At 38.4% G+C, this 17303-nt stretch overlaps 1 protein-coding gene across 1 annotated transcript in view; it reads left to right on the top strand.

The window, feature by feature from the left end:
- HAAO (3-hydroxyanthranilate 3,4-dioxygenase) overlaps positions 1–16511 on the top strand; it is a 34905-nt gene extending 18394 nt beyond the window's left edge. The window contains exons 5-10 of the mRNA XM_065632204.1: positions 1148–1237; positions 1954–1997; positions 12340–12485; positions 13661–13729; positions 14939–15021; positions 16433–16511. Coding sequence (XP_065488276.1) covers positions 1148–1237; positions 1954–1997; positions 12340–12485; positions 13661–13729; positions 14939–15021; positions 16433–16511 — 511 coding nt within the window. The remainder of the gene's footprint in view (positions 1–1147; positions 1238–1953; positions 1998–12339; positions 12486–13660; positions 13730–14938; positions 15022–16432) is intronic.
- The last annotated feature ends 792 nt before the right edge of the window (positions 16512–17303 follow it).

Raw genomic sequence — 17303 nt, forward strand, 5'->3', positions numbered from 1 at the left:
GCCAGCCAAAATCAGCACATTCTCCACCCCTTATTCCACACCATTTATATCATGCTCAGGTCTCACACTATCCAATACATTCTCATTACCCACTACCATCCTTCCCATTCTTTGATGTAATACACTGATACCATTCTCCTAGTCTATGGACCACCTGTGTAAAATGTCCAGAAATGTCCGCAAAATGTCCATTGAGTTCATTTAGTCCATGACTTTGGGCTCCATCTGTTCTGGTGGTCACTCAGGACAGGAGGTGGTGTGTTGCATGGAGTTATTGGGCACCAAACCCAGCTCAGATCTGGTCACTGCTGTACTTGCACTGCTTCTTGTAAGGTGTGTCCTCCAGTGGTTCAGATGGTTCCTGCTGTAGTGATTCCTATGATGTGCAGCTCAAATCATGGGGCACAAAGGACACACAGCATCTATTTACAATCAGTCACAATATGAGTGGCTGTACTGCAGCATCACTCCCTGGCCACTCAATGGAGTCTTTCTTTAAATCTGTGGGTAAATTCTAGATTTTCCATTCCATAGATTACAGCAACCTTAACCTATTGATCTCAGCACAATTAATTTATTTCTTAAGATATAAAATAATACAAGGGAAGCACTAAGTTCCTCTTCACATGGGTGAGGCTAAACAACACTTCCCAAATTTATGCGGCTGACAACCATCCATTTTTTTTGCAAACAAGTCCATAAACCACCTTGTATTCTTATCAGTCCATGTGTGGGCAACATGCAAGACAACTCTCTTAAATACGAGCATTTATCTTCTAGCTGCGTGGAAGCAATTACTGGAAATGGTATTTGGGGCCAGTTATTTTTGCTGTAACTACATCCACAATGAGAGCTATTGGTCCCAAGGGACTACAGCACCAATCACTTTCTAGGACTAAATCTGGAAAGCTCGCTCAAGGAATTTGGTGACCTATCTGTAGCTGATCAACAAAACTATAGGCCCCTCAACAGAAATTTGAGCACTCCACCCACCAGTCATCTAATCAGGGAAACCGAAAGCTTCCCTAAATAACCATTCTTCAGAATAAAGTACCCTAGGCTTCAGAATAACAAGCTCTTACACAGAAAAGTCTGAAGCTGTGTGATCAGTTAATAGAATGACTGTCTAATGTTTTTACTTTGTCAGATACTATGTTGGAGAATCAACGAATGTCCTCTTTGAAAAATGGTTTCACTGTGAAGATCTCGGCACTCAACTTAAACCAATAATTCAAGAGTAAGCTTTTCTTCTGTGTAAATTTTAAAAGAACAGTTAAAATGATCTAATACATCTTCATCAGCCTGTGACTTGCATGGTTAATTTTCTGTTTATGCTGCATTTTACATAGACTTGTTAAAAGTTAATTGCTGCTCTACAAATTTTTAATCGTATCTTGTATACCTCAAACTCATTAAATCAGATTTCTTTTTAAAAAATTAAACATCAAGTCTTCTTCACATCTATCTGGAACGTAATTTTTGAATAAGTAAAAGAACATTGCTGCTAAGTGCAAAAAGAACTGAATGAAAAATTAACACTGAATTGATGGTAGGTTAACTAGGTAAAACACTAAACTGCCTTAGGGCTTGTTTCACTCTTGCTTTAATCTAAGTACTTTTAATTGGTATTATTCATGAATAATCAGGACTTTGGCAAATTTGGTAGAGAGCTGCTTTCTAGGAAATGTGTGAATGTCATCATTAACTCATTGATTTGTTAAGCAGTTTCTAAAAGTGAACAAGGAAATTGGTTAGTGGCATGAATTTTGGAAGACTTTCAGACAAACCCTCTATCAATAAAATAAGAATAGGCCTGTTGAGTACATGTGATACCAGCTGAGGATCTGGCACATCCCTTCTCAGCACAAAGCTTAATGGCTAGTATTACTGCCTGGGTTTTGTTAACCTACACAACATGACTTTTTACTGGTGTTTAAATGTTTATTATTCCAGGTTTTTCAATTCAAGACAATATCAAACTGGGAAACCAAATCCAGGTAATGCAAATTTATTTCAGAATTAGAACAATTATTGTATCTGATTGAACAGTGATAATTCTGTCCACATAAAATGACTAAGTTTCTGTTTGTCTTTCTGATTATGTAAATTAAAGTTACTTCAGGAAGTAATTCCTTTCAGTACCTCAACCACAAATAAAATCCGTGTACATGATTACCAACACCATCTTGGTTGTTCATGTGATGCCATCATAATGGCCTATCAGGTAACTGTACAGTGTGACATCTCAATATCTCCACCCTTGCATGCCATTTAAGACTTATACTAACAAAATTTCATTTCTGACTATGCAGAATGAGATTTTTGTGAGTTGAGTCTACACACTCTATACCTACTTGTACTCCTTTGTCTATAACTATACACTGCGATCTGCTCTTGGGAAATTAGGACACCTAGAGAAAAAGAGATACTTTTAATTCATGTAGGGTCTGATCCATTTAACATTTTATTTCCATGCCATCTTGCCCTATTTTTTATTTTGCCTCCGTTTGTGGATAGTGATTGCAACTTCCACAATGGAGCAGATATTCCAGTTGTAACTCTACTCTTGAGTCTGCTAAACAGAGATATAGGACATAGAGTGACTCTTAAGAAAACTGTTAGTATCTTTTGGAATCAGATCTCTCAAACATGATGGTTGCTTTCTGTATTTCAACCACAGTCTCTATTGCAAGGATACTTGCAACACCACCTTCAGTGGGAAACTTGTTTTGCTGAAATCTTACAGATCTGTTGGCCAACAGCTCTACATAAACATTCAGCATGTGTATGATCCATTGTTATCGATTAATGTAAACAATGTGCAAAATACCACCCAGCTGTCTTAACTGTGTACAAAAGACTTCACTATGTGACCATTTCTGCATCTGCAGGAACAGTTTCTATGGACTATTTACAAATGGTTTAGTTAAGAGCAACCTGGTCAGTTCTGTGGCAGGAACTACCTGGAGAGTCTCGATGACTTTGCCAGGTCCTTAATCAACATGTGAAAAAGTACAAATCAGCATAAGCCCAGCAGGATCTGCCTGTGGGATCTCCAGGACAGCCTGAGATTCTCACCTAGAGAGTTTTTGCACCAGTTAGTAAAATGCTGTTCAGTCAATCCCGTTGCTCAGCTAGGTTTGTTGTTTCAAATCAATCTGTTGTCCCATCTATGCAGATGACTTATTGGGGGACATCCTGCACCAACCAGGAAACTTATGGCTCAAGTGCACTGCATGTGCACACATAAACAGCCATAATACCCAGTTACACCACTCTTACCACTACATGATGAACTTGAATACCATCCTTCAGTCACACCCATAACTTCAATTCCATAGCTCTTGCCACAAGTTGAATTTTAGTTCTCCTCTCCAAGAAGTTTTTGGAACCAGCTCTCCTTCATCTCTGTGTTCATTCCCAAATGTCTTAAGTAGGATGATTTTTGTTAATTACTCTATGAGAGGCAAAAGTTCTAGTAAAGCATTATTTCTGCATCTATTCCATTTCTCAGCTTGACATTTCTCACCATAAAAATGTCACTGCCTGCAATCTGAGAACAAAGTTCAAGAACAAGATTCTTACTCAAATCCTAAAATTGAGGAAAGATGGTTTTTGCATGAACATCACCTGTCTTAAAAATAGTTGACTAAATGATCACCACCAAAAAAAAAAAGTTCACAGAAGATTGCTATGTATGGGATAGCAATCTTACAAGCCTTTGGAATTAGGAAATGGTAAACCAGTCAGAAACTGTGCCCAAAAGCCTTGGCAGCTGAACCAGATTTGGGCATTGCCTCTTTGGCTGACTGGGAAATGTACTGCTCAGAAAAAGGCTCTGTTTCTTACAAACAAAATGTTGTCATTTCCAAGATTTTACTTTTTTTTTTTTTTACATGCACCAAAGTGAGTTATTTTAATTTGAGAATGTCACCTGTGTGACATGTTTGGGTGTTGGTGGTGGTGTTGTTGTGGTGTGGTGTTTGGTTTTTTGTGGTGGTGTGTGTTTGTATTTTTTGTTGTTGTTGTTTTTCTATGTGCATTTTTTTAGGTGTGTTTGTTTGGGGTTTTTTTACATTTGTGGGAGTTTTCTGTTTGATTTTTGTTTTGTTTGGGTTTTTTTGCAAGGGGCTGGGGGTATGTAGGGCAGGTGCTCTCTCTCGTGTGTTCATACAGTGTCTAGCAGAGGAAATATAATTTCAGATGAAGCCTCTAGATGCTGCTGTAATAACAAAAATACCCCACACATACTAACTATCTTTGTTCAATACAGTGATTTCCAATAAGCATCCCTCACCAGTCTGAGCTAAGAGCTTATATGTCAGTAACAAATTAATTATAGCAGTGGGAAAAAAGAACATTAAAGATTTATATTGTTAATATTTTTGCAGAAGATTAGAGCTAAAGAACAAACCTGACAATCAATCAGAAGCTATGATACATCTTGAAACTTTTTTTAAACACAGAACTCTGAGACATTGATAAATCCAGTACAGAAGCTCTTCCCTTTTATTCAATAGCTGTAAAAAGAGCACAAGGTATGAGAGATTTCCATTAAAGCCAGAAAAAAAAAAAGCAAGTAAATGTAGTTATTTTGCCCAGAGCTCAATACATGCTTTTCCCCTGAATGGCTTCCCCTCTTGGACTAGCTGCTAAGTCAAGACAACAAATATTTGAAATGCTCATGGCTTAACTCTTGCTATAAGAAAAAAAAAAAAATTAAAAAATCAATGAACAAAGCTACACGGCAGGCTTTCAGCCTGGGGAAGAGCTCCAGGTTTTCAAATTTTAGTTCTCATGGACAACAAGAAGCTTAAAGACCCAATGATGTCTTATACATGAGGAAAATACCTCAGATTTTTAGTTACAGAAGTTTTAGCTAGCAGCTCCTGTAAATAACTGTGAGATTTGTGTTTTAAAAAAAAGAAATCAAACAAAGTTTGAATGAAATATAAGTAAGCTGGTAATATGGTTCTTCTGGAGGTGTATCCAACTAATAGAGAAAAAAGATTTATTTCCTCAGCATATCTCTTTTTCCTTAAGAGGCAGAATTCAACAACCGGCACAACACTTGTAACATGTAACAAGCTACTACCAGTTTCTCAGGATGTTCCACTCAAGACACATTTTAACAAGATTTGAGCTGGCCTAGGCAGAGGACTGGGTTTCAGCCTTTTTTTTCCCCCCCCTCAGTTTCTCCTCTGAAAATCCAGAACCCCCTCAGTTTAAAAGTGCCAGCTGAAACACTCCCAGGTTCATCTCTACATAAGCCTGAACTAGTGCCTCCCCTTTTTAGAGAGAAATGGAATAAAACTGAAGAAAAACATCTTGAAAGAAACCCTTGACTGCAGCTCACTCATAGGGGAAAGCTATAAATAGAATCAATCAAGCTACAATTGCTTTAAAAAAAAAAAGTCCATACTTTATTTACGGTTTTCGGCTCAGCCAACACTAGGACAAGTCCCTCTGAAAGCAAGATACTCAGAATATATGAAGAGGCAGAAGTACCTATTAAAAAGATACATTTTTTGAAGAGGGACTCAAATACCAACAGGTGAAATAGCATCAGAAAAATATATTCCATGCAATCCTTACTTGAGGCATCTTCCCTGAAACTGTTTTGTACTAAATTAGTAGCCTCTTTTGTTACCGCACGTAGAAATAAAGCCTGAGAAAACTCTCCCCTCCTTCTGTCAATGAGGGTGAATATATTTAGGATATAATGTAAACATGGAACACTCAAGCTAGTTTAGTATGGTTTACATTACACAATTTTTGACATGAGGAATCACAGTTACCAAAAAAATTCTTGCTACTTTCAAGTGAATCAGACTAGAAGCAAGATTCTCACAAGGTTTCGAATTCTTCCTAATTTTATAGTCAAGAGGACAAAAGAAAGTTCAGACAGACAAACCCCAGTTCTAGTAAACAGTGGTGGCTGAATGTTTTTTGCAAAAGTGTCCAGAAATTTAAAAGTTTATCCTGCCATGCTCACTGAAATAATCCAGGCTTCTTTTGTGGTATATTTGATGGAAAAAACAAACAAACAAACAAAAACCAAAACAACAAAAAAACCACAAAAAAACCCCAACAAACAACAACAAAACAACACAAAAAACCCCAAAACCAACCAAACAAACAAACCCACAAAACCCAAAAACCACAGAGAGAAAAGACTTTCGTAAGTTCGGCTTTTTTAAAAATTCTGTTTAAGAACATGAATGGTATAGGGTAGAATGTTAGATTTTTGTTTATCCAAATTAAGTAATCTACTTCTAATCATCACTGAAATTTTAGTTCCCAGAAAAGTTTTATTGTCAGCAGACACAGAGACGTATAATACAAGTATCAGTCCTGTGGTGACTTCACTAGCAAAACTTTCATCAATTCTAGAGGTATCTAGGGTAATTTACAGTCTGGACTTAAAATCTGGTTAGCATTGTCAGAATACAGCACAGTACTATGCTTGTGATTCAGAGCAGATACATGCTAAGGATCTGAACGAGAATGAAAAATTGGGTGCTTTCTTCTATCAGTTGGAGTAGGAATACCATGGTCTATAAACAACTGTTTTCTGGTTTCAGTAATGCTATTAAAAAAAAAGCTGTAAGGGTGAGCTCAGCACTATAAAAATCCGCTTCTGTACTGTCAACCTCTAGCTAATCCAGTGCAACCTCTGTAGACAATATTAGCTGTTCAGTCTTGTTTCACTGGTGTATAAAAACATGTAGATCAAAAGTGAAGAGTGTTAATAACTGAAAATAAGAAAAAGCTAAAGAATAAAGACAACTGGCTAGTGGGCAATATTAATTCAATTAAAACTACCTCAGAAAACTAAAAACAGGGAGAAGAAGAAATTCTGTCTTCATTTACACGAGGGTAAATATAGGGCCATTCTTCTGAACTTAAAATAACTGTATAGACACTTGTACCTTTCTGCTGTAGGTACATTGAAATAATTCTAAAGAAACTATCATTGTGAGGTTTTCTGTGGTTTCTTTGTGTGTGTGGTTTTATTTTATTTTAATATGAATCATGATTTTGGAAATGAGTCTTATTTGCTATGAAGCTCTTTAGAAAACAGAGCATTTGATTCTCTTTTCTCATATCTTATAAGTACTTCAAACGTCTAGATAGATTGCTCCTTCTCTTCTGTAATATGTTACTTACTTCTGCTCTGAGTACTTGTAAAAAAAGAAACGGCATACGAGCATTTACATATTAAGGAGTGTTCCTCTAGGGAATTTATTTTGCAATTAGCCACCAAGAGGTCTCTAGAACTGAAAAGTATTCAAACTGACACACAAACATTTTAAACTTGCTAGACCCACCATAATTGCACAATTCTCTGAGACACTGTCTCTATAACTTTTAACAAGAACTTGAATCTAGTCCTTTTTTCAGATCATCCTCATTGTCTCTATTCTGGCAAAGATGCCCACATCGGTACATTGCTCATCTTTATCCCCTCACACCTAAATCCTGTAAGTAACTTCCAAGTCATGTTCATATCTCTCCTGAAGCCCACCTGAACTGCAAAGGGTACATAGGTGGAAGAAAGGGGCAGAATATACGCCTACAATACACCACGCAACCTCTAACTGGCTTAATTAATTTCCCCTCCCTTCATATTTAACAACTTTCTACACCACACTGGTCCTAAATGAGTATATAGCCAGTAGTGGAGATTAAGAGCTCAGATGAACCAGCCTAAGTCAGCAACATTTAATACATAAATAGAGTTGCAACATCTGGAGTATGGCTGCTATAATTTGCCATGTGAAAACTTCTACCAATTTTTTTAATCCCGAACTAGAATGTATAATCCAAAAGCCAGGACTGCAGGCTGTCTGTTCTCTGGAGCCAGGACCTCTCCAAAAAGTTCATTAGGCTCCCAGAGCCCAGAACTGCTAATGACAACATTCACCAAAGGAAAGTCTCCAGGAAGACTTCTGCTTCTCCCACAATATTCTCAGCTGAGCCTCTTCAAAGAGAGGCAGAACATAAACTGTAATATTGCAGAGCTCTCCTAATGCCTCACCATGGGAACCAAGGCACTACTGACCCTTAGTACACAATGTATACAATAAACCTACCAGGGAAATTGGAAGAAATGCCCTATAAATTTGTTTTCCTTTCTGTTTAGACTTCAGTGAAAAATATCTAATATTTTTAAGAGCTCTAAAGCTCAGAGCAGTCTCACAGCAGGTTTGTCTTCTCTAATAAGATAGCTTCTTTCTTCCTTATGCTCTTAAATGCTCCCCAGACAGCAACATTTGAAACAGAAAACTCACTAATGGAGTCTGTCTGACATTTTCACTAGTGTTTCTAAGTCCGTTTAGTAGTAATAGCTCACACATGCTCTACAAATCCTTATTTCACACATGTAGTGAGGTCTGAACACTTCTTATAATGAAATATCCTGTTCTTCTTCCATCGTTGCAGAAGTTACGCACAAAGATGATTGATGAAATGTCCACAAGTCACATAAAAGGCAGATTCAGAAACAAAAATTAAGATTCCTGATTTTGGGATTGGAACAGTGGTCAGTATTTCTCAATATAATTTATAATTCCTAATTACAATGACCTAGCTATATCATGAAGATCCTTTTAACAGAATTATGGCCTAAATCTTGCAATTTTGTTGTTCTAATTTATTCCATTCCTTCTGACTGGTGATACCTCCTTTTGAAAAGGCTATATTTCTTTGTTACAAAAATATTTTTTCAAAGCTTTCCTCAAACTTGCTTCAATTAGGGGAGGGAAAAAAAAAAGTGTTGTTTAGTTTCCAGCATAGATTTAATGACACAAAGAAAAATGTGCCTAGAAATAATTATAGGGACAAGTCATAAATTAGCAGTCATGCCAATTCTCAGGGCATGCTACAAAGCAAATACAGTTACACAGGGAAATGTATGATTACACCAAGCGCTGTATTTTCATCTAAATGTTTCTGCATCTATACTGAACAACAATGAAATGAACCAACTACCCCCAAAGTAATCAGTCATTGTCAATGCTGGATTTTTATATGGAATGAGCAAACTACTTGTTTTTTCAAACCTAGATGCCTGAAATTACGTCCCTCAGTCCACAGGTTCTCTCTGCAGAGGTATTAAACTCCTACTAATCTCATTGACATTTTTGTTAACATAGAGAATAAAGCAGACTTTTCGTAGGAATTACGTAGGCACATATGGGAAAGACATCCCAGGTTTTATATTATTGCTGTCATTGGCAATTAAATGTGCAATGCTGCAAAACTGTTGCATCGGAATTGTTCATCATGATGTAGTATTCTTTAATAGTTGGAAGGGATGATTAAAAAGTGGACAGAAATAAATGAATACATAATTCTAACATAACTTATGAGCTCCTTATCCCTAGTGGGGACCATTTTATGCTCAGTTAAAGGATTACAAAACAAAGAGCATATAACTGCTCCACTTTGGATAAGGATGTCTTTTGCTTTCGCAGAGGGAGGCACCATTTGTAAGGGACTTCTCACGTTCTTGCATGGAGATGGGGCTACTGCATGCAGGGATAGACTGTTTCTGAGGCAGCACAGGATGGAGGGGCTTTCCTAATTAGTAAGAACATGTGACGTGATTCAAAGATTTGAAGGTTGTTCCATCTAGAATGTGCTGCCTAGAAGTGAAGGATGGCATGCCACTGGAAAATATAGTTTTTCATAAAGCCAACATGTAATCAGTTTGAGAGTTGACACTATTTAACGTATTGTATTTCATGTGCTTTATTTCTCTTTTCCTTTGCAACAAATCTCAAAGAAACAAGGTTTGCAAGGGAGCTATGGGAAGAGCTTGGGGATACTAGTGCTCAAGAAAAACACTCTGGGAGAATGAGATGGTTTGATTTCTTGACAAGAAAGCTTAGGCACATCACTGGGGTAGGGAAGGGGGAGCTTCCATGTAACATACAAGTTTGGGGTAAGCAAATATACCCACATATACCTGAAAGGCCAGTGGCAGTCCTCTTTTACCTGTCCTCTTCATTGCTGTCAGAAGTACAGTACTCCCACCAAGCTCAAACTCTTCCTTAGACGGCCTCTGTTGAGGCTGTAACTACCTGGACGTTCAATGGCTGTTTTCTTGGAAGCTGCTCTCTCCATTTTTGCACAGCTTCATATTCTCAGTCTCAGTATGGTCTCCATTGCTTAACTGAAATCACCTTCCTCTAAAACCTGTGAATTCCTTTTTAAATATTTACAAATTCATTCAGTAGACATGATGTATTTTTCAGCTTCACATGATATCATCACATTCTAATTTAAGGCTGAAAAGAGCTATAAACCCCATAAAGAACACATTGATATGATATGAATATTTAATAGTAATGATCTAGAAAAACAGACTTTACTATTGAACAATTTAGATGGGTCTCCTGAACACGTAAGATAATATTAGATTTGATGTTCCACTTAGTGATACATCACCTGAAGATAAATACACAAAAATTTGAGCTCACTAGCTTAGAATTACTGTCTTCTTGCACTTTGCTGGAATATTTTTACCCTTACCATCATTAAATATGTTGTCTCTTTGTCTCACAGTACTACCAAAACATAAGAACTCCAGAAACACACCAGCTCACACTTCTTGAGATATTGTTGAAAGCTAATGTACAGGCTAAGCAACATAATCCATTAGGCTGATAAGGCACACTCAGTTCCTCTGGGAGCACCAGGCTTCAACTCTGATGTGTGTGGGATCGCAAAATACTGGATCCCCCTCATGGTAGCTCATTAGCTCAAGTTCACAAGTGCACCTGCAGCTTTCAGCATCATGGAAGGGATAAGTCTCAGGGCTAAATGAGGACTCAGTCAAGCAGGCTATTAATAATGTCACACATATGTCATACACTTCATCATCACAGTGCTTTCTTGTTTATTCTGCAGTAACAGGTAATCAAATCATCATACTGGATCACATTAAAGGTTCATTTCATCCAGACTCAGTTTTCAAAACTGTTATGCTATTATTACTGGCTGAGTGTCATTAACATCAAAATTAGTAATAAGCTAAAACCACATCACAGCCCAGGGCCTGCTGACAAGTGTCACAAGACAGCTCTTGTCCTGAAGACTCAAAGCCTAAATAAAAGTCCACCTGTGCTTGGAAGTAAATGAAAGTGTCAGAAAAGTGTCTGTACATCACAAGCAAGAAAGAGGCTCCATAGTAAGTTATATTACACTTTACACTGGCCCTAAGGATGCATAGGCCACTGTTTACTGTTGTCAGGTGCGTATTGTCCCAGTTGATTGGGACAGCTGGAGTCAGAGATCACTAGAAAGAGGAAAACTAGCAAAATCATGTTTACGGGGAAGAAGTGAGAGAAGCTAAACTACAAACTTCTAAGTTTCTTTTTCATTGTTAGACTTGTGTTGCTTCTTGGTCAGAACACAAACAAGTATGTTGGCGTTTCTGTACCCCAAATTCCTTGCAACTCGTGGAGAGCATTCATAGTTCTGCTTGCCTGAAACATTACAGTGCCCACCCTAGAGACTCAGCTTTTTGCTGCCCACTCTCCCACGGCATCTCAGAACAAACTACTTAGGATTACCAAGGTGATTGCACTGTCTCTGCACTTCACTGTGAGCTGGTAAATAACTAAAGCTGATTTCATATACCAGCAACACACAGAACAAATCTTGAATTTCACAGCTACACTGAAATTGCATTCAGTTCTCCAGCTATTTAAAATGAAATCAGTTATCAAAGAGCATTAATGGAAATTAAATACAGCTACAACTCCAAGAACACCATACAAAAAAGGCATTTTATAAAATTTAAGATTGCAATAACCAGTTTGCTTCACTGTGGTGAGTGTATTTAAAAACATAGATGGAAGAAGAAACATAAAACCCCATACTATGTGAAAAATGGAGAGTAAGCTGGTTCTATGGGCCTAATCCCACTTATGTGGGGATGTGTAAGGGGTGACTCTGCAAAGGCTCAGAGATGATACATCAGATTTTAACAGTGCCAAACTTGATCTGAAAGAGAATGAAGAGCATGCCAGGAAGAACTTGATAGTCTACCACATGCTGTTTGAATGCATTTTTAACAAGCCTGGATGCACAACAGTTCTGACAACAGCTTCAAAGAAGCAACTTCATAAAGAGACATAAATAACACATGCATCTTGCATTCTCAAGCAAGAAGTCCTGATAATCACCATAGCACTGTTTGCTGTTACAACTGACTTCTGACTCGATGATAGCTGTAAATTGAACCCTTCTAGCTGTGAACAACAGTAAAACATTTGCAAATATCAAGGGAAGCAAGCGTCACTGATAGCCCCTCTGCCTTGCTCACAGATGAACTCCTGAAAGAAACACCTTTCCCACTAAATTCCACTTCTGTTATGGAGCCATTTTCCTTCCAAGGCTGGCTAAATGATCATCAGGGTGAAATAAAACAGAAGAAATCCTTGAGTATGTTTGGAGATAACTTTGAAACAGAGGTAGGTGGGGTCTAATTTCTCTGAAAGATGGGGATATTTTTAAAGGTCAGAAAATAGATATCTGTTGTTCAGATGGAGTGAGTCCAGGCCTGGGAACAATATGTAGTCAGCAGAGAAAATTAGGCAGCCCTACAGAAGAACTCAGTCTCAGCCTGCCCTGCCCTTTGGGAGCGCCTGTCTTCCTCCATTGATTTGACTAGTTTAGGGCAGGGGCTTCCTAGCTCAGATACTTCCATTTGCAGAATGAACCTGAACCTTATTTCCATTAATTTCTTTGGGGATTAAACCAGCTCTCTCTCTCCACATCCCCTACCCCCTCATATTTCCCAAATCAGAAATACCAGCATGATGCAAATACTACTCACAAGTGCGTTTGGCTTCCCTATATGTTCAAACAGCTACTTGATACCAAGTCTAATCTGTGTGTGTAAATACACTTTTTTTACTCCTCCTTAATCTACATAAGGTGGAAACAAGGAAAACTGGGCAGCACCAGGGAGCTGCACTTCACAGTTTAGTCAACCACAGTCTAGCTCAGCTGTAAATAAAGCTGTCACCACTTGATATCTGTGCCGTATGCATGATGATAGTTTACAAAACATATTCTTTCCCTGGGTTACCCAGAGTCACACTCTGAAGAACCCAATATATTTGACAGCAAAGTGTCAGAGAGTGTCAGGAAGAACACAGAAAGGGCAGATAATGAGAAAAACAAGGTCCAGTATTCAGCTTTTTTAAGGTTAATGCAAAAAAAAAATTATTGTTAATGGAAGAATCTTTTTTAATATTAATGGAAGAATCTTTCCTACTTCCCCAGGCTCTTGACGGGGCCCAGAGTTCATGAGGAGGAAGTGGCTGTTCCAGGAACAGAAGCAGGAAGGATATAGATGCAAAGCAGAGAGTGGGATGAGGCAGAAGGAATAGATAAGTGAGGATGCAGAGGACCATAAGGAGTGGCAGGTGTGATCAGTTCCCTTTTTATCAGTAGGAATCAATATGAGAACACCAAACGTAGTATGAATTTTAATGTCTGTAAAAGTAACATCATCTTCTATGAATATTTTTCCGTAAAAATAGAATGTTTTAAATGCTGTAGGAAGAAGAATATGTACACTTTGGTCACTGGGATTAATCAACTACTTTCTTGCCTTTTGTTTGTTTGTCTGCTTTTTAAGGTTATAGTTTATGGACCAGGAACAACCGAGAAAAGTAAAAAGAATTCAGATATCTGGATATGGCAGCTGGTACGTGACATTTTGCACTTGTTAACTGACAAGTTCATGTTTCAATCCAGAGCAGACTGAACAGTAGTAAAGCCTTCTAGCACCAGCAACAGAAATTAATATGATTACCTTCCTCCTCATAGAAAAGATCATCAACAGGCACCACCCTTCAGCTTTGAACTATGATTAAAAATAACTAAACTCCTGCCAACCTAAAAATAGTCTTTTCTTGTATGTTGAGGACAGAGACACTGTCACCCTCCATCAGGTCTTTGTGGGGATTTTAATATAACCTGCCTAGGGTATAGCCTGTAAATACATCAGAATGCCTCCAAGTGATAAAAAACCATCACCTGTTACTTCTTCCTTGAAGCATTTGTCCTTGTACTGAAGTCAAACTGGAATCAGGTAGGCCAAGATAATATTATAAAAATCCGAGAACTTGTTTATACTAAAGCACAGTGGTAGGTGATCCAGATGCTCTTCATTCAACTGGCTTGTATGAAAGGAAAAAACGGGCTTGTAGGAAAAAAAAAAAAAAAAAGAGAGAGAAAAGCTAGTTTTCATTTTCAGAAGTGAACTAGTTTGGGAGGCAGATATTTCCATCAGTTCCTGTTCTGTTGAAATCCACAGGGACTATCAAATACTAATTCAATACAGAATAATCTTGAAAGACATTTGGTTACATTGCAGCTTACAGCAGCCTATGCAGTCAAGCCCTTGTTGCTGAGAAGAGCCTGGCTCCTCTGCTTGACAAGATAATGATGAGTCTGGTCCAGTGTGGACGGATGCCTATTAATGATTTCTGTCAACTCCCTGCTGATTTGTGAACTGCTTTTCAAGAGTTAAAAAGATATTAGGAATCAGAAAAGTAGAAGAGGAGCTTGAAGTACTCCAGGAGGTTATCTCTTTAATTTCCACAGCTGTAGCACCTTGCAGGCTGCTAGGTTAGATTGGTAGCAGTGTAACCCCAAGAGTCAGGCAACGGATTGCTGCTTTATGATGGGGAACAATGAACCATGAAGAATGTTTTTATTGATGCTAATAATAACAACAGTGCCAGACAGGGAGGATCAGCTGAATATTTAGATAGGCCTCAAGAAACAGAGCAGGTTTGAAGTGCTTTTTCAGGGGAAAGATTTCCATACTTCCTGCGACATTTTCTTTCTGCTAGTGACAAGACATGGAAAATGGAAAATGAAAAACTGGTTATCTGTTCTTTCCCTTCAGGAGGGCACATCAAGTGTTATCATGGATGGTAAAATGCTGACTCTATCTGCTGGTGACAGCCTGCTTGTCTGTGCCCAGTCTATGTGAGTAGAGATAAAGTGGCTCAACACGTGACTTTCCAGCTTCCAACAACATAAGTGCTGTGTATTTGGCCCACACCAGCCTGGGCAGCAGCTGGGGCAGAAACACAGCATCTGAGAATGCAGAACTTAGAGTAGCCTTCATTATTCCTCAGGGCAGAATTGTTTTCAGGAGGAAACAAAGCCAGACTTTCATTCTAGTTCCCCTCTTATGATTAAAGATGGGGAAAATCAAAAAAGATAAGCACTACCAAGGAAAAGCAGCACGTGAAAGACCAAGCATAAAGGTAGACAGCATGGCTACATGAATCAGCAATCACAGCAGATCCTCTAAGCCTCAGACCAGGCTTAATCAACATCACTGCAGCAAGATCTGGGGTTCAGACGAAGAGCACAGCTCTCTTCCTGTAGTAGGGATGCATATCACTGTTTCATAATCATGACACACGTTATGTATGTAAAGAAAAGAAACAGTGAAAATAAGTTTCCAGAGAGAATAGAAAGGCAAAGTACTTGCTAACTCTTGTGAAGATGGCATAAGCTGATAAAGCACCCACCATGAAGAAGATGAAGGATGATGTGTACTCACTGTTAATGCAATGCAGCAGATTATAGGCAGATGATAAAAATGGTCTTCTTTCCTACAGGAAAAAAAAAATCTAATAGATAGTAGCACTGACATTTTCACCTTTTGTACCACATTGAAAACATTTACTGACAGAGCTGAAGCCATCCAGCTGTGCACCGAACTGTTCTCTGCACCTGTGAATCCAGCACATAGCCCACCTCCTCCCCTCACCATTACTTCCACCACTTCTGTGGAATCGCTTATCTTAAACTAATCCCCAGTCTTGCAGTCCAATCAATAAATGTGTGTTTTCAAAATCATGGCATGATGCACAGGCAGAGATCTGCCAGCATAGTTCATATTGGATTTAGACGTTTATCAGATCTGTACAGCAGGCATTTCTTATTGCACACGTTACTGCTGCACACTGATTGATCTCTGCCCATCTCTGCAGCTGGCACAGAAACAGCTAATATAGAAGTCATGACCACAAGAAAAATTCTATTGAATTCATAGATACTTAGTTCTTTAAAATAATATCTGTACTGAGATGATTTTGTTCCTGTCCTCATGTCACCAGGATCAGAATAGATGCCTTTGCCCTTGTTTAATCCATAAGCAGATACACATTCTTCCCCATCATGTCATGATGTTTGGCTTATATTAGTGATGGTGAAGAGTAATTCCCTGAAATATCACAAGATATATCAATAAGGAAAGAGAAGAGAACAAGTGTAATCAGGAAAGAACCTGTTCTGTTTCCCTTAGCATCAATGCTTTCGTTTTTTGTTTGAGTGTGTGGTTCCTCCCCACACACATTGGATCATTTCTCTTTCTAATTTCCAGGTACAGCTGGAAGAGAGCAGAAGAATGCATTGCACTCTGCATTGCTCAGGATCCAAAACGCAAGCAGCCTTATACTTAAGTTTTATCGTACTTGTCTTAATGATCTTTTACTCAAAATGCCTGGAAATTGGAATACTCTAATGCAATGATTACACTGAATTAAGTGCAGTCTAGTGCTGTGCACAATTAATTTTTTTTTCCACAAGTAATTAAAGTTCCAGCAAAACTACAATTTAAAAAATAAACAAACAAAACTCAGAACAATCTTATCTGAAAGGAAATGAAAAGAGATCCAAGTAGCAGGATTACTTATATATGATACTATCTAGAATAAGTTAAAGGCTTTTCAAATGCAAGTCTCTACCACAAGGTATAGAAAATGAGATGGGACAGATACTGTTGTAACTATCTTCATTTCTTTGTCTCAGTTTTGTCATTTGTAATAAATCGGGTATAACCACAGCCCACAGCAGGGAAGCTTTAATTGGCAGGGGCTCACAGATGTTCTGAAATCTTTGGCTAAAATGTCCTTTAAAAAACCAAAACAATCTGCTGCACTGCTAAAGGATCTCAGCACTTTGCGAAGGAGAGGAACGTGCATTAGTAAACGGGGAAGCAGTACCTGCAACAACACCAAGCGTTACTTAGATCACCACTGTACTTACTTCAGGTAAGTTTATCAGTTTATGAAAACCAACAGCGCAGTGTCAGTCACAGTTATCAGCAGCATGCCGCACATACCCTGCTGGATGCTGCCTCTGCAGCACACAATCAAGAACACAGCACAGCGACATGACCAACATAGGAGCATCCGGGTCATGGATGTTCCGTGCAGCAGAAATCTCAATTCAAAGTAGCCCAAGAAGCGTGT

This window comes from Caloenas nicobarica, chromosome 3 (genome assembly GCF_036013445.1).
Source record: "Caloenas nicobarica isolate bCalNic1 chromosome 3, bCalNic1.hap1, whole genome shotgun sequence".
In the NCBI taxonomy this organism is placed as follows: Eukaryota; Metazoa; Chordata; class Aves; order Columbiformes; family Columbidae; genus Caloenas; species Caloenas nicobarica.